Below are 27,294 nucleotides of genomic sequence, written 5' to 3' on the forward strand. Positions count from 1 at the left end.
TATCAAAAAGATGCTAGAAGGGCTAGGCTCTAGCCTGGGTTGAAATCAATGGGTCAACGTCAGAATAGTTTGAACTGACTAGATGTATCAAGCAAGGATGTCCCCTTATTCCAGCTGACTCTTTCAATTACCTGTTAAGGGATGATGCCCTATGCCCCAGGGTTTGTAGTACTATTCTCCTCAACAATGAAGAGTTATCCAATATACAATTTGTTGATGACACAGCTAAATTGTTTTGGCTGAATGAAGATAATGTGTCCCATCTCACGGGGAAACTTGACATTTTATGTGCTGCCTCGGGTAGTAACGTTTTCTTGGCTAAATCTATTCTTTTGGCTTGGGAGGACGAGGCCCCAAGTTGGTGCAGTAGGTTCTACATTACCTAGGGAGGTCCTAATAATGAAGTCGAAAACTTTGGAATACCTTTTGTTGCTAATCCATATCTTGGAGAGATTTGGGAGTGAGTTAAAGTAAAGCTTGAAACAAAGTTGTGTAAATGGAACAACCATTATCTTTCTTTGGCAGGTAGAGTTCAAGTTTGTCAAAAGATTATTTCATCGTATTCCATTTATTAGTCTTCTGCTTGGCTTTATAACCATGGATAGTTTAATTATATACAGAAGATTATAAGAGAAAGGTATAAAAAAAGACATGCAGTTTGCTTGGAGCGTGTAGGAGGAAGAAAGAGTTGGTGGGACTAGGATTAAAAGAGTTGGTGGGGCTAGGATTAAAAGACTTGAAGATTCAAGGAATTGCATTAATTGTTAAATGGGTTTTGCCAAAGCTACCCAAGGGGATGAACCCTAGAGTTCCCTCTCAAGAAAGATATATATTTGGGCTTCATATTCAAGATTTGTTAACTTTCAGAAAAGATGTTAGAGTTGAAGGATCAAATGTATTCAAGTCACTATGGAAGGCCTGGGGAGTTGTGAAGCATTCTGTAATGGGAAATGCACTAGTTGAACAGAAGATAAGATTTGTGGAGCGAGGTCAATTTGGTAACCTCTCCCATGCTAACAAACCCCTTGCCTTGTTACAAGGATGTTCTTCCAAGAAATAGACCTCCAAAGAAATTAATTGTTTTCCGGATGTTATTCAGAATGGTGCTCTCGTTGGATGGGAAGAATTGGCTATGGAGTTCGATATTCCTAGTGCACAATAGAGAACCTAAATTGCTCTAAGAGAAGCTTGCTCTTGCCTTAATCTTCCGATGACCCCATGTAACCCTTCTGATTGCTCTCCTCTCCTTAAATGACCTAGCAGCTCTCCCTTGTATTTGGTTGAAGCTAAATATATCTATTCCCTACTCACCCAAAAGCTTGATATCATAGATCACCAAAATAACAGATGGAGTCTTAATTTGGATCATCTATACTGGAGCAAGCATTTGTATAGCTTGTGGTATAGACCCGTTGAACCCAAGATTACTCGCTTTTTATGGTGCCTCTTCCTTCATAAACTATCGTTCAAGAAGCCTAATGGAGAACCAAATATTTGCTCTATTTGAAGATGTTGTGAATTTGTTTAACATGTATTATTTGATTGCATATTTACTAGAAAGGTTTGGTGTACATTTTGCATGATCCTTAATAGTAACTTCCTTATTGAACATGTGATCTTTGGAACTATTCTGAGTGACAAAAAAAATTGCAATATCTTTGTCAATTTTTCCCTCTATTGCTTTGGAATATCTGGAAATTTAGTAATGTTGATGTTTTGGATGGTAAGACTAGATATCTTACTGAATCTCTACAGAAATTCAGATTTTCTAACATTGATCTGCACGTCACAGCCATTTTTAAGCTGAAAGAGCAAACATTCCTTAAATTGTTGAGAGAGGAAGAAAGGAAGTTGCATATGGCTACACTATTGTCAAACCACGAGATGAATTTGAAATTACTCTCAGAGAATTTATACAGCAGCTGAAGAATGAGGGCAAGTGGAGAGGTTCGGGTACTGAAGGCAATGGGCATTTAGGACAAAGCATAACTAAGATCAGTAAGGTAGTTCAGGCAGAACCCTCAGGATGTCAGAGAAACAATATTGAGAACAGGGCTAGTATCCCATCTGCCCAACACTCAAGGACTATAGTGCTTCCATTTACAAGGTTCACATATGATCACCCGACAGGGCCCAGTCGATCCAAGATTGTTCCTACCCCCCCCTGCCACACACACACACACACAATATAAAAGAAAGAAGAATTCATCCAAGGCGGGCATTAAACAGTCAAGAACAAGCAGAAAAGGAAATATGAAATCAGATCTGAATAAAGAGAAGAAGTATGTAATAGCAACAAATTTATTAAAGATAATTTTGCGAATAATATTGAATTATAGGTATGTATATAAGTGTTTGTGCCATAGCATTATTTGCAGAAATTAATAATCTTTGTGACTAATCTAAATGCTTCTCTTTATTAGAATTATGAGATATAGATTTGATTAATAGTCTATTTTGAATTTAGAGAAGGATTACAAATAGGAAGGTCGCCCAACCTTCCAGGTAAGCAAGGGATGACAGAAGACTGACCTTCATGCTCTTTGAGATGGAATGGATGACCAACCTTCGAAGGTCATGGACCAAGAGGTTGAATGGACAACTAGGTTTCCTTTCTCCTGGACTTGATTAAGGAGGTCCACAATTCTCCAAGGTGAAACAAGGGATAGAAGGGCAACCCACCATCCATGCTCTTGCAGTAAGGGCGACCAACCTTGAGACTAGTTTGCAAATGTTTCAATGAATTTGTAATGAGGTTATTATCGGAATACACATTGGAATAGTCATTGCCTTATTTAGATTTTAATAAAAATAATGTCCATGATATCATGTAATGTCCCAATTATTAAAATGACGATTTATTGAATTAACTTTTGTTATGTTGCCAAAAATAAATAAGATATTCAAATGACAACTTAATAACAATAAAATTATAAAATTATTGTCACTTTATTTTCCAAGTTGGCCCATTTTCTAGATACTTCTTGGAAAGCTTTATAAAAGAGTTACAGTTTATGGATTGTTGATGTAATTGGATTTGCTATGCAGTTTATGGTTTCTAGAGATGAATATCTTCAGGAGTTTGTCGAAAGCGCTGGACAAAATAATAGTTCTTCTAGAGGGGTGGATTTGTGACAAAATCTACATCTGTGTCAAATTTGTAAGATTTCCATAGGAAACAAATTCACAAATAAGTTCTATTAATGGGGATACTTGCTATTGTGGGGTTTGTTGTGTTGGGTTGCGTTGATGTGAGTTTTGTCACCATCCCCCTACTGTTGGCAATTTGGCTAAGAGGAGAATAATAGGATACTATGAGATTCTCATTTATGGCAACATATATACTATATTCAGTGAGCAGACTTTTGAGTTATGTTTTGGAGGAGATAATTCAGAAGATTTTCCAAGTATAATAAAGATTAATTGTCAGCAGAGACAACTTTTTGATTGGCGCACTTCCTTGACAACATATTGGCACGTGTGCACTTGAGGGAAGTTAGTACAGAATATGAGGATTCTACATCTCAGAGTGCATGTCATAATGAGTTGTAAGGGCAAAGATATCAGTGATTTACCAGTTACAGTCATGTACAAGCAAAATAGAGCAGAGGCAAGGAAATGGTAAATTGTGTCTATTGTACTATCGAGAGGATTAGCTACCAAGGGCATCTATCCAGCGGTAGATCCACTAGATTCCACATCAATTATGCTCCAACCTTTGATCATAGGCAAAGAACATTATGAAACTGCGCAAGGAGATAAACAAACTTTGCAACGTTAAAAGGAACTTCAAGATATTATAGCTATTCTTGGATTAGACGAATTATCAGAAGACGAACATCCTAAATGTTAACCCTAACTTAGCAAAAGTCAACTTTTTGTTTTGGGACACGTGACGATTTGAAGGCCGACAGGACAAAACATAAGGGTATAAAGGAAAGATTTCTATATGTGAAGTTGTGTGATGTCTTTTGACATTGAAATGCAATTGTTATATGATGCGAACTTTGTATTAGAGCAGAGGAAAGATAGTGTATGAGAAGTTGTGTACAAAGAGCTACAAAGGACAAATCAATTGAAGATATCAACATTGTCAAGAAGTAATTTGTATCTACACCTTTTGTATACAAAAACATATTATTGTATATGCATGTTTGAGCAATGGGCTCATCTTGCTACTTGTGTTATTGTAATACCAACTCTTAACAGGGTTGAGACTTCTAACAACGACAAAGACACTATACAGATGTAATAGACTCCCAACAGGGTCAATATCTTTCGCACGATACTTTTGATTAGTGGATCATTTTGTGCATACCATCCCCACTAGGATTTTCCAATGGCCAGGGTTTCCCTAGTTAACAAATAATGGTGTTATGAGTTACATTGTGAAACTGTTATGTTTACTTTTCAGTTTGATTACATGTGCATTTTTCTAAGATTGTTAAAGATATCCACAATTGGGCAAAAGTTTGTGAGATACTGATTCACCCCTCACACCCCTGCCCCCACCCCTCATAGTATTTTATATTTCTAACAATTGGTATCAGAGCATAGTTACTCAAAGGAGACCTAAAAGCTTGAGTAAGATCATTATGGATATGGATCAATTACATAAGAACCTAGAAGTTGCTCTTGAGGAACTTGATGTAATCACAAAAGAAAGAGACAATTTGAGGGTGAAATATAAAGAGGCAAAGAGTTGCATCCAGAAGTTAAAAGTGCAGCTTCAATATACTAATTCAAAGAAGAATGAGTCAAATGATCAAATCAAGGATAGTGATGTAGTTTCTAACCTAATAAAAGGAGAATGAAATTCTAAAGCATGAACTTGAAATTGCCATCTTAAGATGAGTTTGATGGAAGATGAGAAGAAAAGTCAATCAAATTAGGGATCTGAGAATGCAGATTTGAAATCCAAACTTACCAAGGTAACATATGAACTTGAATCTACAAAGCTACAATTGACAAAACTTGAGAAGTGCAATACTATTGTGAAAGAAGAGCTTACACAAGCAAAGCAACATCTTGAGAAGTTGCATTCCAGCCTTGAAAAAACTTGATAAGCAAATCACGGCACAAAGACCTAAAGGTGATATGACTGGTATTGGCTATTGTGAAGGTGAATCATCTAAAAGATTTGACATTACTAAGGAACCAGATCTAGTGATCCAACAGCCTGAACAAAAACAATAAGATCTGAACAAGGAAGTACCTAAACAAACTGAACAACCTAAAGAAGTGAGAAGGCAATTTATTAGAAGATGCTTTTTATGCAATCAAATTGGTCGCATGAAGGTCTATGCAGGTAAGTATACTCAGCCTATTTCTAGTTATTGTTATAATTGTTATGCTTATGGACATAGAGCTAATGAATGTAGGAAACAAGATTCAATAATAATATGTATCAAGGTAGTAACCTTGCAGCCAGTAGACATATTGGTTTAACTAATGTCATAAAAGATGGAGTAATGTGTTATAAGAGCAACAACTTTAGACATATTGCTAGAGATTGCCGATTACAAATCAGTCAATCAGGACCTAGATATGGTAACAATGTCATAGCCTGTCATAATTGCAACAACCTTGGGCATACAACAAAATTTTGCAAATTCAATGGTTTTGGAAATAGTATGAGGCCAAACAACAAATGTAAGGACACCTAACTATAGAAGGAATGTAAGCAACAATATGAGACGGAATGAAAACAGCAATGATAGAAAAAAAGAGAATGTGAAAGAGCATGTAGAAAACCTCACTGAAACATTTGCTAAAGCTAAGACACCTATAAGCACACAATTATAGGTAGAAAAGAAGACAAGTGATATATCTAAGAATAAGTTGAAGTCAATAATAGTTACTGACAAACCTTTATCAATCTAAGCAATCTATACATTAAAAATAAAGGGGAAATGAATCATTTATCCCCTGAGAGATCAAATTAATACTTGCAAAGTTGATAGTAGTATTTATGGATGAGAGGAAGCTACAGTTAAGAGCACATGCATTTCTAAGTTCAGATGAGAGTGCGTGAACAAAAAACAGCTCTCTAGTTAAGGATAACAACTTTTCAGGTCCTATGTACTTGCACAATCAATACAAAATCAGATTGAATTGGATTTAATGGTTGAAATCGATTAAATGAGCATCATTTGATCATGCAAAGAGTTGGAGAGGCCTAAGAAGAAAATTTAAGAACCAACTTGAAAAGTCTGAAGCAAATTGAAAGTGATTTCACGAAAGCCCTAATTTTACAATTTTAAAAGGTATTTATCACCTACACAATCGTATTTTGAACGGTAATTCCAATGGTATGTGATGTTAATGAGAGATCTAGATATAAGTTCAAGAAGCACTCTCACATTTCACTCGAGGATGATCCGTCTAGGGCTTTTTCACAAGTTCCAAGTAGGGTTTTACATGTTGAAGACACCCGCACAAACATCCACTGTAGATTTGATTCATTGGAGATAATGGCATACACAAGGACATGAACCTAGTATACAACAATGATTTTCCTTTCAAACAAGGGTATGAGCACCTGGGTAACCTGAATATCACTAAGCAGTGTTCTTTGAAGAATTTGATCAACATGAATGGGCCAAAATTATACTAAGCAGAATTCATGAGGGTATGTTTTGGGTAGGAGAGATCCCTTTCATGATTACCAATAATTTAATTCATAAACTTACTAGACTGAGTAATGATGGTAGTAACCCTGTCAATGAGAAAAATGTCAAGAACATAGTTGAGACCAAAACAGAGTCTGTATCAGATGGCAGAAACATGAACGTTGATAAGATAAAACAAACTGATGTTAGATTAATAGACAAGATCATAGGATACAAGATGAACTACAATTCAAGGATAAATTCAGTAACTATTGGATTTATGCATTTAGCCTATATGATGAATGTAGGAAATGATAAAGTCAATATGTGTGAAATTCTTAAGCAACAGTTGATCGACAATTTGGACAGAATTAAAGAAAGTAAACCAGCCACATTCAGATTTGAGTCACTTTTGATACAACTATTCTTTCAAGTAATGAGAAAATTTCCAAGGATGCCCAACTATGAATGGGATTCTAACAAGAGCACAATGAGAATGATTAGATACTAATTCAGAAAGCAACCCACTATAGAATAACAGATGATATATCAACAATGATGAAGGACTTCCAAGCAGAAATGAAGCAAAGATTCTGAATACCACCTGCTTTTTTAGAAAAGTACAAAGATGAATTATGTTTTATGGTTGAAACAGATGTAACTTGCATGGAGGCAGTAGAGCCTAGGGTGAAATTCATTAACCCTATCGGCTATGAAGTAAGTGAACAAATGATTGAAGGGTATGCCAAACTAATGTTAGAATAAGAGAGAGACAGAGTGTCCTAAATGGGACACTTATGAAGAGAAATTGAGTGAAGTACAAGGACAATAATACAGTAAGAAAATCAAGAAGAACGTGGATAAGAAAATTGATGAATTACTCAAGGAATCAGGAATGAGGAATCAGCAGAGAAGAATTTAAGGAGGCATTAGGCACAGCTAAGGAAATTGAGAGCTAGTGGACAGTCAGAGATCTAAACTGCCAAACCACTCACAGTTAAAAGTGGACCTTCTATTGCAGTGACAATTGCAGTGCCATCAGCGCAATTGCACCATATGCAGCAATAAAATCAGCTACATCTGAAGAATAAGTCAATATAACAAAAGTTCAACCAGCCACAGCAATATCTCACAGAAGATCAATAAGTACTTCAGCAGCAGCATCAATTGAGACAAAACAAGAAAAGGAGTAGTCCCCAAAGCCAAAAAGAGTAAAAGAGTTGGCCACTGGACTTAGTAAAAGACATAAAATAATTGTAACTTATGTTGGCAAACAAAAGAGGACATAAGAGCAAGGAGAAACAGTGAAGGAAATGAGAGGACAAATTTTATCTCCGCAAGATCAATCAAGGTCTTAAGCAGAAAAAGATAAACCAAAGGACACTAGTGAGAGTAAGAAGAAATGGACGCCTGAGATTGAAAATATGAACAACACGATTCTAACTGAAGGCAATCCCGGCAATCCCACCAACTTAAATAAATTTTATAATCTATATGACAATTTTAAAAAGTTACAATCAGAGATGCTATAATCAGATATATGATTTTGTTAAATCAAAAGTTTATAAACATTCATGGACAAATACCGGATGACCTATATAAGAGGTTGAAGAATAGAAAGAAGAGAGTTAAGGAAGAAGACAAAGCAATAAGAGAAAGAATTGTCAGAAAACTTTGCAAAATTGAAAGTAGAGCATTTTGGGAGAATCATGAAGAGCCTAGAACCATTATTGATAAATAAGACAAAGGCAACTCTGATTATGGGAGGAAATTATGAACAAGTAAACAAAGAAACAGAAGAAGCAATCATAAAAGTGATGACATAGTTCAAGGGCGGTGCACCACAGACTCACATAGACACCCCTGCAACAGAAGAGAAAGAAGAGAAGGATGAACAAGCTACAATGCCTATGGACACCACAGTTGACACCACAGCAAAAGAAGAGGTGGGAAATGAATTAGAGAAATCTACACCTACAGCAGCAGCAGCAGAGATTCCAAAAGACAACTCATACCTTGGATGCACTTGATCAGATAGTCATGCCACATCAAGGAAGCTTGATGATAGGGGGAGCAGTCATAGCATTGGACACCAGCGAAGATCCCTTTGCTATTATTTCAGCAGATCCTTTTGGTACACAATCACAATTGAGTCTTTGCAATTTGACAGCATAACATATTGTTGATTATTCTACCTCAAGCTCAGATGAAGAAAAGAAGGAAGGAGAGACAGAAGAAAAAAGAGAGGCCACAGATAAGAAGAAAGAGGAAGAGAAAATTGAGTTAAAGGCAGGAGGGCAAAAAGATGACAGGCAGACCCTACAGCTACAGTTGGTTACACCAACCAAGGATCCAAGCAAAGAGACTCCAAGTTCATCAAAGTCTCCATTAGAACCATTTCTAACAAACATGATGAGCACACAGGTGATGCAAAAATTGAAATGTTTGGTCAACTTTCAGCATTTGCCACAAGCAAGATCATTGAGAAGAGAAAGACAACCAAGAATACCCGGGAGACTCTTGAGAAAATGACAAGTAAAATGCAAAGTCTAATAGCTATAGAGATTAGTGAGTGTTACCCACAGAAAAAGGCAAAAAGGGTACTGGAAGAATTTGACAATCAATTCAAGACATTAGTAGAAGTTGCTACTGAGAAAGCCCACGCTGAACATGATACAAATATCTTCAGCAAGGCATGTAACAATGTCAAGGATGATTTGGCAAACTTAGATACATGCATAAAACAATTGAGAAGGTGTGCACATGAAGGAAAAGATTTATATGATAAATGTGCTTTGTCACATGATTACATCCAAACCTTTACCTCACAGATTAGAGTAAAATAAAATGAATTGAAAAGTCTGATTAGTAAGCTAAAAGATTCAAAAGCTCAAGTCATTGACTTGGAGCAAAGAATAAGCAAAATACATGATAAACGCAAAATGTTGGAGGCAAGCAAGGAAAAGATATTGCAAAGATTTTCTCTATTAAGAGAACATTTATTTTTGAAGATTGATCAGTGCAGAAGCAACTTGATGATTGTTTGAAGGCTAAGGTATCTTATGAGCATCTTACTTATCCAGACTTTCAAGCCACTAGATTAGCATCTTATGGCTTATGCGTGTTTATAGGTGTATCTAATTCAGTAAAAGATGCATGGAATAAAGGCCCAATCAGTTTGAATAGCAGATTTGTTGATTGCATTACATTGCTAACCAATTCATCAACACAGTAAAATTGAAGGACGTCTCAAAGCTTTGACCTGTATATAGTTTTTGACTCACCTTTGTCATTCATGTCAAAGGGGGAGTGTTTGTATGGAAAATTGTATTGATAAGGAGAAATAAGCTATAATGTAAGGGGGAGTATGTATAATGTAGAAGATGGTATATAAATAGAACTTATCCACAATTTGAAAATTGTGTAATGTGAAGAACTTCACATTTTGTAATTATAAAGTTTCGACATTTTGGGACTTAGACAATTTTCCCATATGTTGCCATCAATGCCAAATGGGGAGGTTGTGAGCAATTTGGCTAAGAGGAGAATATGAAGATACTATGAGGTTGTCATTTATGGAAACATATATAACATATTCAGTGAGCAAACTTTGTAGTTATGTTTTGGAGGAGATAACTCAAAAAATTGTCTGGAAACATATATACCATATTCAGTGAGCAAACTTTGTAGTTATGTTTTGGAGGAGATAACTCAAAAAATTGTCTAAGTGTAATAAAGATTAACTATCAACAGAGACATCTTTTTGCTTGGCACACTTCCCTAACAGCATATTGGCACATGCTCACTTGAGGGAAGTTAGTATAAAGTATGAGGATTCTACACCTCAAAGTGCATGTCATAATAAGTTGTATGGACAAAGATATCAGCGATTTACCAGTTACAGTAGAGGCAAGGAAATGGTAAATTGTGATAAGAAATCATTTTGGTTTACCAAAATAAGTAATTAACTATTATGGGATGACATCCTAGATGTTAACCCTAACTTAGCAAAGGTCAATTTTGTGTTTTGGGACACGTGTGACGACTTGAAGGCTAACAAGACAAAACAGAAGGATATAAAGGAAAGATTTCTATATGTGAAGTTGTGTTATGTCTTTTGACATTGAAATGCAATTGTTATATAAGATGAACTTTGTATTAGAGCATAGGAAAGGCAATATATGCGAAGTTGTGTATAGAAAGCTACACAAGACTAATCAGATATTGAAGATATCAGCATTGTCAAGAGGTTTTTTGTATCTACACCTTTTGTGTACAAAAACATATCATTGTATATGCATGTTTGAGCAATGGGCTCATCTTGCTACTTGTGTAATTCTAATACCAACTTCTAACAAGGTTGAGGCTTCTAACAAGGCCTGGTCCTCTAACAAGGGCAGAGACACTATATGAATGTAATATATTCCTAACAAAGTCAATATCTTTCACAAGATACTTTTGATTATTGGATCATTTTGTGGGTACTATCCCCATCGAAGTTTTCCCTTGGCCAAGGTTTCTCTAGTTAACAAATAATGGTATTGTGAGTTGCACTATGTAACTGTTATGTTTATTTTTCAATTTGATTACATGTGCATGTTTTAAGATCGTTAAAAATATCCACAGTTGGGCAAAAGTTTGTGAAATACTGATTCACCCTCCATCTTAGTATTTCCTATTTCTAACACCAACATGCAAGATATAATACAAGTACTCTACCCTCTCTTGAACAAGGAAATTCCAAATGCTAGACAATGTAAGAGATAGTGTGATCAAGTACGGTGGCCCCAGGGTTAATAATGTGTACTTGTGACTTAGTGTTGGACACAATTTAATTTAATGATGTGATATGCTAATCATGCTCATTCATGGACATGTAACTTCTCAAATGATAAATGATTTGGCAATTTGAGTTCTTCAACTACTTGTAATGAGATTTTGAAATAAAATACAAATGGGATATGGGTTTAGCCTATTAGGAATGTAAGCTAACTCTCCTCTAACAATGCAAGAGATTATTGATGATGAGCTGAAAGTTGAAACTAACCAGTCCTTGCTTCGTCAACTTAAACTATGCAAAGGAGGATGTGTGAATTATTTTCATTTCACTTAAGCACATCAATAATAATGTATTTCATCATCTACTCAACATAAACAAATCTTATCTAAGTGAGAAGTTGGATATTATTCAACACTTCAGATAACACAAGTATTCACCAAGAATTAGACAAAATCTCCAATTTGGCAATATCTCAGCAACAATTTCTGAAAATCCCCCTTACAAATGAAATGAACAAGTCTAATATACAGGGTTCAAGTACACTAGATTGCTTGGATTCAAGGTGTTAGTTTTTCACAGAGGATCTGCTGCAAATGTATTAGCACTATCATTTTTCTTGGTATGTGTTTTCCATTTTGCACCAATCTCTTATTTATATTGATAATAAATCAAGAGGAGACATGTCCCTTCATGGGACATGTCTATTCATTAAAATGGTAACAACATAATTAATTACACTACAAACATAATATATATATATAACTTGAGTTTTAATCTCAAAGTTTATCCAACTGGAGCTACCAAACATTAACACTCCCTCTTAGCTAGGGAGGATAAACTAAAGACATATATTAGGAATATCTTTGATCAGAAGATATCCAACATTTAGATATCACAAGTATTGGCCTCCCAAAATATCAACGATATTCACCAAGTACTCAAAAGGTTTTGATATCACCTATGGTATCAAAAGTATTGGCCTCCCAGAGTATCAACATCCAATATTCACCAAGTACTCAAATAAGGTTTTGATATCAACAATATTGGCCTACCAGAATATCAACATCTAATATTCACCATGTACTCAAATAAGGTGTGATATCACATTTGACATCACGAGTATTGGTCTCTCAGAATATCATACGATATTCACCAAGGTTTGATATCACATATGATATCATGAGTATTGGCCTCCCAGAATATCAATGATTTTCACCAAATACTCATAGTAATGGTCTCCCAGAATGTTGAGATGCAAGACATTCACCATTTACTCAATCTATTAGATCTCATAATACAAGTCATTGTAAGATCATCACCTTACAATAACTTCTCCAAATACAAGTGATGATCATTTGAAAGTCGTCACTTCCTCGTGATGTACACAAGGGTAGGCCCATTAAAATCACATAGTCATGAGACATATTCATGAATCATTGTCCTCTGGAGAATCCACCTCAACATGGTTTACTCCCTCTTAATCAATACGACCAACTTCACTGAACAACATCCCCAGTGTTCTCCCTCTCTTTCAAGGTTGCCTCTGGTAACATGGCAGGCTCCCTCTGAATCTCAATCTCCCTCTTCTTGCAATAACATTCTCAGAGGAAAAGAATCAAGGCAAATAATTCTTATAGTATGCGTAGAAATACAAATAAGAGATTAACTATAAAAATAAGTAAAGGTAGTTTTCAAGATATAATAATCGGAAAATACTTCTCTCCTTATCTTGAATTCCACTTAATATTCTTTATAGATAGTATCCCTAGAAATGGTTCCTCTTCACAAGGCAATTGGATTACGCATACTTTGGCTTATTAATTTCATCACTTCATCTGTAATCAATTTATTGTGTATTGAATAAACGTATTTATTCCATGTATTTTATCATTGAATAAGGCAAACCGAGCTTTTCAAGAAATGACATGGAGTCTATATCTTGAATCATAAATTGGCATCCCTGTTGCTTTAAGAAATGATTGCAGATGTCACTTTAAGCCTTTTTCCATTTTGAATGAGTCCCTCCATTTTGTTTTACATATGATAATAGTCATTGCTTCCACTAATCACTATTTTTAATGTATCGTATACACATTTTAGGTTGAGCACTGCCTGTAACATTCAATGGCCTATCTGACAATATTCATATGTCTACAGCATCCGCTATGAAGTCACGTGTTCCTATTTGATAGTTTGATGTATAATTGATCTGTTGCCTTCAGCAAGCACACAATATTAGTGCATATTGTTGTCTTGATGTATCACCCTCAAATATTAATTGCAGTTTTGTTTTGTTTTGAGGCATTGTGAATATTTGTTTGCGCTGTTAAACTTGACTTTTACAACTCTGATTTAGAGTCATCACTTTAGATCTGAAGTCGCAGCAATAAATTTAAACTTTATATCATTTACATATACTTCATCTTTGGATGAAGCCGATGATTCAAATATCTGTCATGTCTTCAACGAATCACTGCAACTAATTTTTATTTTTTTTACACTGTTGGTCATTGATATCATTGTTTTCTTCACCGTCGTTGTATTCCCATCTGTATGATATCCTTCCTTAATATCCAACACTGTATTCTGAATTCTCATCTTTACAATTCTTCTTCTATCGCTGTTCATATATGTTGCTGCTAAAAGAGGCTGGGCAATATATGTCATCACAGATTCATGGTGTTCAATTTTCTTTTCAAAATGGATATTCTATTGCCAAGCCATTTAACTCTTGATACTGCTGAACTGACCAAAGCACTGATACGATGGGCTCCTTTGATTATTGCTCTCATTCATTGTCTTGATGTAAACTTTTCCCATTATCAAATACAGCTTCCTTTTCTACATTTGCAGTGTGGCTCTGATAGCATGTTAGTTTTTCATAGAGGATCTGCTGCAAATGTACTAGCACTGCCATTTTTCTTGGTATTTGTTTTCCACTTTGCAAAAATCTCTTATTTATATTGATAATAAATCAAGAGGACACATGTCCCTTCATGGGACATGTCTATTCATTAAAATGGTAACAACATAATTAATTAAACTACAAACACACACACACACACACACACACACACACACACATACACACATAAATATATATCTATATAAAACTTGAGTTTTAATCTCAAAGCTTATCCAACTAGAGCTACCAAACATTAACACAAGCTAACAGCCAAGATTATTTTAAATAACCTTAATTAGGATTTTTCTAAACTACCATATGCTAATATTAAATGTTGATCAATAAGAAAACTACATGGCTTTGATTACATATCCTTTTGAGAATGGACAAATGAAAAACTTCAATGGAGGAATACATTAATTGCTCCACATGCCAACATGGAATAACTCGATTAATGGAGATGAGAGGGTGCCACCATATCATGCTTATCTTGTAAACTTCATTTCAACTCCAATTCTTTATCCTCCCATTTTTGAAATCTTCTCATTGAAATGCTCTTGAAATTGTTTCTTGTCTTGATACATTGGCATTGATCCTTCTTCATGGCTTGAACTTGTCGACCTTCATCTTCCTTTGTTTGTGCTTGACCATAATGTTGTCACTTGCATTGTTTGTTTACTATCATCTTCCATGCAATCATTTTTTGAATCTGATTTGCATCCTAACTTTCCTTATTCCACAAGATGTGCATATTTGCAATATTATCATTGTCCCTTGTTGAGGTTTCCACCAAATTTGTATATACTACATGATTATTGGATCAATGACACCTTCTTTGTGGTCGTTTACTTAGGCCATGCCGACATTGATGTGCAATCATCTTCATACATTAAATGCTTGACCTTGAATGTCATCCTTGCACATGAAGAAGCCCAACCCCAATGTTATCTTCTCGCTTGTCATCTCCATCTTGAAAATCACCTTTCACTCGTACCTTCTCCATTAATGAATCCTCGCAAAACAAGAGAAAACATTTGAGTCAAGAGTAAAGTTTTTCCAAGAAGATAGTCAATTAACTTTTAGTCAAAGTTTGAAAGAAATCAACTTGTGAAGACTATTGCACATGATTTGTAACTTTACCCTCTAAAATCATTGACATCTTGATTACAACTTATCAATCTCACAAAATCGATTTCTGATTTTTTGATTTAAGTTTTAGTTTTCTGAGTTTGGAACCCTGATCCTTGAACTCACACCCACCAATCCTGGGTTTTCAAATTTAACACCTGATTTCCTCCTTCAATGGTCAAATTCTTGTGTCTTACCTCTAGTCTTGTCTCAAAATACATCTTGTGATTGCATGAATACTTCCTCTGATTTGCATCTCCTTTCATACAAGAGTAAAGAATACAGAGAATGAGAGACAAAGAGGTGGGCTGTAAATACAGAGCATGCAGACTTACATGCTTCTACTTCTCCGCTTTCAATTGAAGATTTGAACACCAATACTATTATTGCTGCTGCTAATCATATTGGCCTTAGTTCCGTTGCTTAGTCAACTAATCCCCAAGAACTAGAAGGAGAAGGAGAAGAAGAAGAAGAAGAATATTAATAAATTTTTAATCCATTAGTTGAACTTCAAATTTGAAACAATGATACTTGAACTTGATGTTATGATTTAATTTTGATGTTGAACTTGAAATATATGATGGTATTATCATGATTCATGATGCTATGATTACATGTTTTTAAATTTATGGTGTTTTTTATGTTTAAATGAAAATTAAATGATCTTATGATACTATGTGACATTCTAATTTAACATGTGCTTCTTGGCTTCATAAACACACACACACAGACACACACACATATACATGTTTTTGTATGAACGGAACCAAACTCCTTTCCAAGATTTTGTTGTACCGGTGAACCATTCTTCAAACTCAAACTTCAAATCAAACTCGAACGGTAACTTAGCCTTATTGCATAAAGGGATGCCAGTTATCTATTTCCTTGAGCAAAACATCATGAGTATGCTATTGTTGCCCACAAATTAATCAATCATACATATCTCAACCTACATATCCACATAAAAGTTGGACAGTAACTTGTGGAATTAGACCTGACACTGTGCCAGCCCCACTTCCATCATTAAGGGGTTGGAAGAACTCTATTTGCTTTTAGAGGGGCCAAGTTTTAATTTGTGGTGCTCCAAAAAGAAGTGTCAAGAAAAAAAATGTGTAATCAAGCTCTTCAATACAATATACTTTAGAAACAAATCATAATGCAAACCTTGTTAATAAAGCACAAAGAAACCTTAAAGGATAAATCACCTTACTACAGGGACTCACAGAACACAAACTCCCAATACATTCTGTTTTCTGCAATGTCATTACAAAAAGCACTTGTTCTTTACGTGCAAGTTGGGCAAGCTACACATAAAGACTAGTCACATCTTACTTCCATTTGCCAAACGGCAAGGATGGTGGAACTTCAAGAAAAATGTCATGTGCAAGTTTTCCTCTACATTTTATCCAAAACTTGTTGACACAGTGTTGTGATGTTCTCTAATCTTGGAAACTCCCTGTTCAAAGAATGTCAGAAAACTTCCTGATGTTCTCTAATCTTGGAAACTCCATGTTCAAAGAATGTCAGAAAACTTCCTAATGTTTGATGGCTCTCAAAATGAAACAATGTTGAACAATTTTACTACAAGCCTCCGTTGATGGCAACCATGTATCCATTTTATAAACTAGAAAGAATATATATCACAGATCAGTATATAACCTGACAGATATCCCTGCAAACCTTCACAAAGTGAAAATTGATTTCTGGCCCTAGGAGATTGCAACCAAATGGGTTCATAACTTAAAATATTAGTTGGGCAATAGAATGGTTCTCCTGCAAAATAATATGGTGCCTTTCAAAAATAAAGCTTTGGGAAAAAACTGTGTTTGTAATTTTTTGGAATCGACATTTTCAATCACACTCTATGGACCATGATCGACAATCCATGATCTGAAACATTCATTCCAAAATTACAAACACGGTTTAATCCAAAAGCTTTACAGTTTACTCAAATCAGCATGGACTGTGGAATCTAATGTCTTTATATTTCCTGTCAAAAATCCCCACATGGCAACTATAAAAGGCAAAAACACAGGGAAAAAATATTTTATTTAAGTCTTTATTTTTTCTTAACCAAAGTTGCACTATAAGTGCTACTGGCAAGGTGAATTAGAAATACAAGACTGCTAGCATCTACAGAACAGCAATTATTTCTATTTGCAAAAGGAATTGCCTTTACGTGCAAGTTGGGCAAGCTACACATAAAGGATAAATCACCTTACCACAGGGACTCACAGAACACAAATTCCCAATACATTCTGTTTTCTGCAATGTCATTACAAAAAGCACTTGTTCTTTACGTGCAAGTTGGGCAGGTTACACATAAAGACTAGTCACATCTTACTTCCATTTGCCAAATGGCAAGGATGGTGGAACTTCAAGAAAAATGTCATGTGCAAGTTTTCCTCTACATTTTATTCAAACTTGTTGACACAGTGTTGTGATTTTCTCTAATCTTGGAAAATGCATGTTCAAAGAATGTGAGAAAACTTCTTAGGAAGTTATGTCTGATGGCTCTCAAAATGAAACAAAGTTGAACAATTTTTCTACAAGTCTCCATTGATGGCAACTATGTATCCATTTTATAAACTAGAAAGAATATATACCACAGATCAGTATATAACCTAACAGATCCCTGCAAAACTTCACAAAGTGAAAATTGATTTCTGGCCTTAGGAGATTGCTACCAAATGGGTTCATAACTTAAAATATTAGTTGGGCAATAGAATAGTTCTCCTGCAAAATAATATGGTGCCTTTCAAAAATAAAGCTTCGGGGAAAAACTGTGTTTGTAATTTTTGGAATCAACATTTTTAATCACGCTCCATGGACCATGATCCATGATCCATGATCTGAAACATTCATTCCAAAATTACAAACACAGTTTAATCCAAAAGCTTTACAGTTTACTCAAATCAGCATGGACTGTGGAAATCTAATGTCTTTATATTTCCTGTCAAAAATCCACACATGGCAACTATAAAAGGCAAAAACACAGGGAAAAAATATTTTATTTAAGTCTTTATTTTTTCTTAACCAAAGTTGCACTATAAGTGCTACTGGCAAGGTGAATTAGAAATACAAGACTGCTAGCATCTACAGAACAGCAATTATTTCTATTTGCAAAAGGAATTGCCTTTTAGATGCTGCAAACATATTGAACAACAAACATAACAGTAATACCTGTAAAACAATCATCATATAATGTACGAGAGACAGTCTCGTTTGAAAATGTTGTGGGCATATTGAACAATATATATAGAGCATTATCTGTTACAAAATCATCATATAATGGATCAAAGGTAGTCTCTTAGGCACTGAAACTAATCCATTTTTTTATGCCTCTGAAATTGTGAGTGCTGTAGGAAAAGCTGTCTCTTTTCTTATGTCAGCTTGTCAAAGCTGATTTCAAAACATGCATTCAAGTTCCATATAACAATTAAGTGTAGAAATAGAAACCATGTTGAACTGCACCATACCAAAGTTCCTAGGCTTGGAAGATCTAAACCGACAGAAAATATGATCAAGAAGAATGAGAAAGTTACTAAAATGAATTGAATCTGTGATATTTATTTTGAAGGAAACAGCTTTAATCATCTTCCAAGCATGCAGTGAAGCATCTCAAAAGCTGGCTTGGAAATTTTCAATATAAATGGCCACTTACAACACGGAACATTGGTGTTCTTGCCCAGATGACAACAGCCTTAGCAAATAGGATCATGGTACGACAAGCTTTTCACATCCCTATATGCAATAACCAACAAGAAGCGTGTCAATGCAATGAAAGTGAAATTTCTATGAATGACTAACAAATAAAATAGACCAATCCAATGATATCCCTGACTGCTTGTGGAAAACTGATTTGCAGAATTGCCATGCAAAAATATAAGGCCAAAGAGGATCATGGTACAACAAGCTTTTCACATCCCTATATACAATAACCAAAAACAAGAAGCATGTCAATGCAATTAAAGTGAAAATTCTATTAATGACTAACAAATTAAATATAGGCCAATCCAATCAAATCCCTGACTGACTCATGAAAAACTGATTTCTAGAATGGCCATGCGTAAATGATAAATACATGACCAGAACAACAGCAGCAGTCTTTTCACGAGGAGATTGGGACCAAATGAATACCCAATTGCATACTGTTGTCCTAACCAAAAAGCATGTAAGATGATGTATAGTGTTCCACAATTGTCACTTTTTCCAGAAAGTCATCTACCACATTTTTCAACTAATCTAAATGTGCCACACCTGCAGCACTGATTTTATTCCTCATTTATCTATATGAAAGAGCATTTGGATGATGCCTTGGACTCACCTTCATCTATAGTTGTGGAATGTTTGTGAATTTTCATAAGGATCTGCATTATATGGTGCCTTTCCTCCATATAGATCTGGCCTTGGGCCTTGATAGTTATCATATGAAGCTGAGAATTTGCCACTCTGCTGTTCCATAGGACGGTGTTCCTCATAGGTACCATGATTACCAGTACCCCCATCAATGCCACCATACACAGCACTCCCAACCCTACTGTAAACTTGATGACCATAAACTTGATGACCACGATCCAGCTTCTGTTGATAGAGCCTCTGGGGTGCATGAGCTTCTCGGTGCATAAACTCTTCCCATTGCTTCATTTGCCTTGCACGAGATGAGACCATATTTTTCTGGAATGCCTCGCGTATTTCCTTTAGCCGCTGCAAGGACAAAAACAAAAAAATTGAATGTCCACAAATATCTTCACAAAAATAGGTGCCTTATTTATAACTAATATTTATTTTAAGACTATACATGCAAAATAATGTTCAAAGAAACCACATAATGGAAGCAATTAATGCTCATCTTCTCTGATAAACAAAACAAAGACAACAAGATGCAAGTTAAATTCGGAATCCCATAAAACTTGCACCTGCATAACCACCAAACACCCATAAGAAAAACGAAAAATCATAAAATCTGAGGAGGTACCTCACGATGCCTCATTTTTTCATCATCCTCTTCAGCACTTTTAGCGCCAAATATGTCAAGGGCTTCTTTTAAAAAGTCTTGCTCAAGTTCCTCTAAGGACTTAGGAAAAGTGTGATGTTCACTCCTAAACCCAGCTCCAAGTTCTTTACCTCGTAGATCAGCAGGCCACTTTTCCCCCTCATACACACCTCTTTCTACTGCCTGTCCATGATGCTGATAGGAGCTTCTGTCTGAAAAAAGAAAAGCAAGAAAATATTTTACATGTCTTTTACGGTTTTACCATTCCCAACATCACAAAGAGAGGATAGCCGATACCAATTTATCATTTAGTTCAAATACATTGCAAGTCATTCAAGTAAACAGATGAGAAAAGTGCCTACTTTGAATCAGCATATCTACAAATGTGCCTTGCGAATATCTTCTTAAATGCTTCAATATTTTTACCATGATAAGTTGAGCTCGCAAATATTGCGAATATCTTCTTAAATGCTTCAATATTTTTACCATGATAAGTTGAGCTAGCAAATAAACATAAAAATCATACAAAACCCTTATTACTCACTGATTTTCATTAGAATGCCTTTCTTAAATAACTTCTTTAGTATAATAGAGGCACAGCTATAATTTGAGAAAACAGTACTTAAAACATAGCTTTGCCCACACCATCAAATGCAAAAAGAAAAGTAATAAAATTCCACACCAAAATAAACGTTTCAGACAGTCTTCTGTTTGTTTACAAAATTACGAAGCTTGCCATATTTCAAGAAAAATGAACATTGAAACTGAAAACATAAACCTACCAGACTTATTTGAATATGGAGGTCCAATATTAGGGCTGTTCTTGATGTGAGAAGAACTTCCCTCAAATTTCCGCCCACCTTCAAGCTGAGAAAATCGGTTATCAGAGATAAGCCTTTCTTCCTTAGAATTTCGATGCCGAGAACCCATGCGGGAAGGGCTTCCAGACCTGGAACGATGCCTTTGTGAGGAAAACTGCTGCTTTGGAGCTGCACTAGATGTATTTTCATCATTAAGCCCTCTGTGTGAACCCTGCAACAACCCTGGACTTTTCCCACCATCTTCTGCTTCATTAACTAGCTTCTTCACAGCATCTGTTCCTTTAATAAGGCACAATCTATCAGGTCCAGCAATGCGAACAACAAATGCCACATTCTCAGCCATGTGATCATCTTCAATCCTGATCCGACATCCTGTATCTCTTTCAATCTTCTGAATAACTGAACCACCTGATCCAATAATGCGAGGCTTCAGGCGCTTGTCTTTTACAGGAATTTTTTCAACAAACTCCCTTGTTCGATTGGCTCCGAGTGTGGTTGGGCACCCCTGTAATGGAAAACAACAGTTATCCAACAAGACCAATTTCAAATGAAAATTATATCATTTACAATACTATGTTTTCGCTAGAGAATCTTGATGCAACTTCTACAATAGAATTTGAAATATTCATTTATCAAACAATTTAGTTAAAATGCTTGCATGTAACAGCAGATGTACTTTGAAATCCCAGATTTCTGAAATTACAATCACGCCACCGTCTAACTTCTTGATTGTCCTTAAATAAATATTAATTGTCACATTTATGGACTTTAGTCACTTCAAATAATGCCCCCAAATCAGTGAATAAACATTTTTTCTACACAATACAGTTCTACTGATGCAGTAGAAGGTAACAGCTTTTAACATCAAAAGCAGTCCTCCATTAACAGACAGGGCATACAGAATCACCTCACAACAATTCCTGAGCCAGCATTGCACTAAGTAAAAGAATACATTTTAATCTAGCATTGACGAAGCTACTAAAGACATTCTGGGAAAAACTGCAGATAGTCAATGAAGAAGCCACAAGTATTTTAATAATATTTTTCTACATTTAGTGATAGAAAATATTGTAATATATATTGGAGATGGAAAAACGAAAGCTGCAATTTTTTAAGAGACGATGAATGAAGGAATTTATTGGCGTCCACAAAACCAAACAATCTAACAGACCACACATCAGAAACCTGAGCCATTTTCATGTTCTTTTTGATGTCAGTCAGCCCTCCTGCTTGTTAATGTTTGGTAGCTGCAAGAAAATAATTCATACCTGTGTATCATCTTTGGTGGAGACCCTATCATGAGCATGTTTGCTACAATATTCAATCTATATGTGTATGTTTTGAAGACAGGCATTGCTCTTATGCTTCCATACAACTGTCAATGCATATTGATGTTTGCGCTATGTTCTTGCAATATATTTATTCTCCAGTGTGGAGATAACATGTGATTGCACTGTGCACATAATATTTCACATCGTGAGGTGTATCATGGTTATGAGGTGGCTTGTGATGTCAACGGCTCATGCATTGATGTTAGTGGTTGAGTGTAACAGCAATCTCTTAATATTCCTTGATGGACACCTTTCAATTCTGAGGGTGTGTGTGTGTATGCCCACAGCGAGAAACAGGGGTTCTTGCTGCTTTGAGATCTCATGCAATATTGTCTTCAGTATGCAGGACCTCTTGTTTTCTCTACAATTCAAAGACTATTTTTGTGCAGTGATATGGTATTGATTTGGCTGTTCTGCCTATGCAGCAGTAAGACAACACTGGTTCTATGATATTGGAGATTTAGAAGTGATAGGAGCGTCTGCATTCATTCTGCTCTGAATATAAATATTAGAGTATGTCTTCATATTATTTATATAGAGTACTCTGAATATATATTATTGTTGTAGACTCTAGAGTATTCTCACAATCTGTGATTGATCATTCCTTGTGCATGTGATTCACATTAGTTGTAAGCAGTTTGTTTATTCAGTGAGACAGAGACTTCTGTAGTGGAAGTCAGGTCTATTGATTGACTGTGAGTAGACATCAATTATAAAGAAGAAAATCTTTCGTCTTAGGTTTAAACTCTTGAGAGTCATTTTGTATAAGTGACTTCTCTTTGGCGGGCTGGGTTGTTTCCCTAAAGAGGAGGGTTTTTCCCAGGATAACTCAGAATCATCTGTTATTCTTATCATGTTATTCTGTCACATTTCTATATTATGTTTCAAAAATTTACGACTGGTATGAATTTTTATCAGAATTCCAGTGGGTTTGTGCAGTCTTGCCTCTTCAAACAATTGATGTAGACAGACCTCCTTCAAGTTGTTCTCGTGTTGCTCATGAATATCATGGCATGCAGCACATTCAAAGATGGTCATTCTGTTTCAACACATCCTTTACTGCAAAAAATATGCGTTCTTTCATCCCAAACCTCCATGGGAACTGTCCATCTAGCTGTCACACCACAGATGATGAAATCCAAATTCTCAACTGCACCACTAGCAATCTAGCTCTACCTTTGATTGCCACCCATACGTAGTCTTTAACCTCATGACCCTGGCTGCTGAAAATACACAATCTTTCATCTCAAACCTCCATGGGAACCATAACTACCCATCTCGCACCGCAGATGATGAGATCCAGTACCAAATTGTGCAAGTAGCAATATGGATTTAATTTTGATTACCATCCGTAAATAGTTTTTATTCTCATGACCCCATGTGGGATTTATTTAGTAGTGCAGTTAAGGGCTAAACAGTTGAAGCCGCTGTTGTGATGACTCAGATTCTTCAGTTCCAGTGCCAGCCCCTACCCCCTATTATTTGTAAGGTCATCCTGACTATAGAAGAAAGGCGAATGCAGTGAGAGCAAGCTCATTCCAACTATAGAATAAGGGCAAATGCAGTGAGAGATAGTAGATTTTTTTCTATCCCATTTACAGTGTCCACATGTAAGCCCTGAGTTTTTCCAGCACTAGTCTTTTTATCTCTTCATTTGTGTTGGTACATTTTTGTATGTCAATGTCCCATTTATTCAACAGCGCCTTGTTCTCCCTCATCCACATCTTTCTATGGAGAAGACTCTCATCAACCACTAACTTGGGCCAATGATGTTTATCCATATTTTCAACTTTGTTTAAATAGTTTAACAAATGGATAACAACTGAAGCTTCCATCCACAACATCCCTGCTTCATATTCTTATGCGGAATTAGTGATTTGACTTTAACGCTAGTGGTGATAAGATGTTTTTGTATTCTTTCAATCTGTTTCCACATAGGTTAGAAAGGTTGCTCATCCAAACCTCACCATCATATATTACAATTTGGGTGACTGGCAGGCTAAAAAGAATCTTTTTAGTTTTCCAATCTCAGTTTTTCTTGTCTACACCTGCTTTGAAGCAAGAAAGAAGCTCTCCAACCCCCTTGCATCCATTTAGCTCTACAAGTCTCCCAACTAAATCGATTATGAAAGTGTTGACATAACTGAAGCAGAATGTGTTGAGAAGTGTTGTAACATACAGGTTTGCTGCCAAGGAGACTAGTTATTGTGTTGTCATTGATGTCAACTTAATATTGTGATGGTTGCCTATGCACCGGATGAGCTGATAAGTGTTTTAGTAATTGAATGAAGTGTTATAAAAGTGTTCTGGAAGGATGTATGATAGATTGCAGAGGCTTGCAACATGTATGGGACGACTTATGATCAATTGAATGTCCATGGATGAACCAGCGGAACAAACAGTAACTGATGTTGAATGATTTGATTGGTCTATCAAATCTGTGTGATTCCAGGTGTTGCAGTTCATTCTGAATTATCTCAGCTGAGCTATGATACTGTTGTCGCCACTACCTTAGGATACTTTTGAGTATCTAAGAGGTAAGCTAGGGATTATGCCCCTACCGGAACAAAATTGAGATGCTGTTACAGCATCAATCCAGGAAATTCATTGAAAATTTTTCACTATGGATTGATATTAAGGAGACTACTCCTTGGGGGACTGGTCAGACGTAAAGAAGATTGTTGCAACAGAAGGCAACCTATGTTGTGTACTGCCTTTGGAATTGTTCTCAAAGAGGAAGAAGACTATCGGTAGAAGATCTGAAGACTGTCAGAAGGAGATTAAGGGTGTGAAGAAGTTAGAGAGTTAAAGAAGTATCAGCTAAGGAGAGTAATTGTTATCAAGAAGTTGGTTAATGTTGTCATGATTGTATTGTGGTGTTGCCATCAATGCCAAAGGGGGGATTGTTGGCATACTGATGCAAATTGTGTTGAGAAGTGTTATGGTACAAGTATGCTGCCAAGAAAACAAGTTATTGTGTTCTCATTGATGTCAACTTACTACTGTTATGGTTGCCAGTGTACCAGAAGAGCTGATAAGTGTTTGAGTAGTTGAATTTAGTGTTGCGGAAGTGCTATGGAAGGAAATGGTGTGCAGCTCAAATGAGAGACTTATAGATGTCTCAAGATGTTGTATGATGGATTGCAGATGCTCGCAACATGTATTGGAAGAGTTATGATTGATTGAATGTTGACAGAGAAACCAATGGAACAAATAGTGTCAGATGTTGAATGATTTGATTGGTCTATCAAATCTGTGTGGATTCAAGTGCTTCGGTTCAGTATGAATTATCTTGACTGAGCTATGAGATTGTTGTTGCAATCACATGATGATTGGAGTACCATAAGGCATTGTTTCAGCGGACATAAGATCATTTTGTGCAGTTTGGCAAAATATTTGGAACAATTGGCATTAGATCCTCAATCAATGATTATGTGGTTGGTTGTGGTGAATATCTTTGTGACCCAGGTGTTATGGTGACGTAGCATATTGGTGCAGGAGCACCTTGGATATCGAAGGTTATCAAGGGGTCACTTGAATGACCTAAAGCATATGAAGGAAATAAGGACCTCAAAGGTTTCAAATCAATGTAATTTGGGCCATTAGTGCCTATCAAATATGAAAGGACTCATAAAGAGTCTATGTAGTCAATGTTGTCATGATAAGGCAAATAGCCCTATAAGGATCAATGGATCCCAAAGTATGAAGTTTAAGCAATAATGGCATGGGAATCATAAAACAGGTATGTTCAATGATATTTGTAATAATCAAAGGCAATTTAAAGCCTTTTGGGTCGTTAGAAAGTGTTATGACTAGTTTAGGAGGGAAACTACCTTTTGAGCTTGTTTATAAGTTTAAACACCTCAAACTACTTGGAATTGATTGAGGAAGTTAAAATAAACTTAACTAAATCCTTTCACAGGTTTGGGAAGGTGCATGTGTAGATTTGTACAGGCTAGTGTGGAGAAGACAGGCTAGTGTGGAGAAGAAATCTGAAAATCAACAAAAATCAGTTTTTCTTAGATTTTTTAGTGATTTCTTGTATGATTTGAAGTTAAACCTTCAATACTTCGTTGCAGAGATATTTAATAAGGTATACTACATCATTCCATGGTTTTTCTGATTCATTTCAAGGCCCTTCAAGTTCTGATTTCCACACATCTCTGCTGACAGGGTTTAAAATCTGCATTGTTCTTTGTGATTTTGAAGGTTTCTAAGAAGGATGGATCCATTATATGAATGCTAGGGTCTGATTCTCATAGAATGGATTCCATTTGAATTGTATTATATGATTACTAACCAAAATTTGCAGAAAGATTGAAGTTTGAGGGTGTACACTGTGAAGACTAGTGGGAAAGGTGCACTAAAAATGAGCTAAGGCTATAGCAGTGAGAGATCTGCTTGACGGAGGGCATTATTTTATGATTGATGTTGATTAATGAAGTCAAGGACAAGGTGTACGAACCTTGGTTAAGTTTCAGAAGTGTTGGAAAAGGGGTTTTAAGGAAAACCTCATTTTTTTGGCTTGTTTGGTAAGGATTTCATAGAATGCATATATAGGAAGTTGCTGGATCCAAACCAATTAAAGAATCCTTAGTTTGTGATCATATTAAGATAATCTACCTATTAAAGTTGTAGCTTCAATCAGATTAATTCGATCTGAGATACATTGTTGTTATTGGTAAATCATCATTTTCTATATATACATATTTATGTAATAAT

The 27,294-nt window shown here is 35.7% G+C and overlaps 1 protein-coding gene across 2 annotated transcripts in view; it reads right to left on the reverse strand.

Annotated features, from left to right (window-relative positions):
• Positions 1-18,648: 18,648 nt before the first annotated feature.
• Positions 18,649-27,294, reverse strand: part of LOC149577048 (Zinc knuckle (CCHC-type) family protein) — a 72,850-nt gene continuing 64,204 nt past the window's right edge. Inside the window, exons 3-6 of one of the 2 annotated variants that reach the window (XM_089821757.1) lie at positions 21,203-21,746; positions 20,403-20,632; positions 19,752-20,131; positions 18,649-19,168 (exon numbers count right to left, since the gene is read on the reverse strand). In XM_089821757.1, coding sequence (XP_089677883.1) covers positions 19,754-20,131; positions 20,403-20,632; positions 21,203-21,746 — 1,152 coding nt within the window. In that variant the 3' untranslated portion in view covers positions 18,649-19,168; positions 19,752-19,753. Of the gene's footprint in view, positions 19,353-19,751; positions 20,132-20,402; positions 20,633-21,202; positions 21,747-27,294 lie in introns of both variants that reach the window. The other variant, XM_089821763.1, reaches the window with a different exon arrangement.

The sequence above is a fragment of the Cupressus sempervirens genome, chromosome 1, assembly GCF_028749045.1.
Source record: "Cupressus sempervirens isolate cs-2001-9-10 chromosome 1, ASM2874904v1, whole genome shotgun sequence".
Classification (NCBI taxonomy): domain Eukaryota; kingdom Viridiplantae; phylum Streptophyta; class Pinopsida; order Cupressales; family Cupressaceae; genus Cupressus; species Cupressus sempervirens.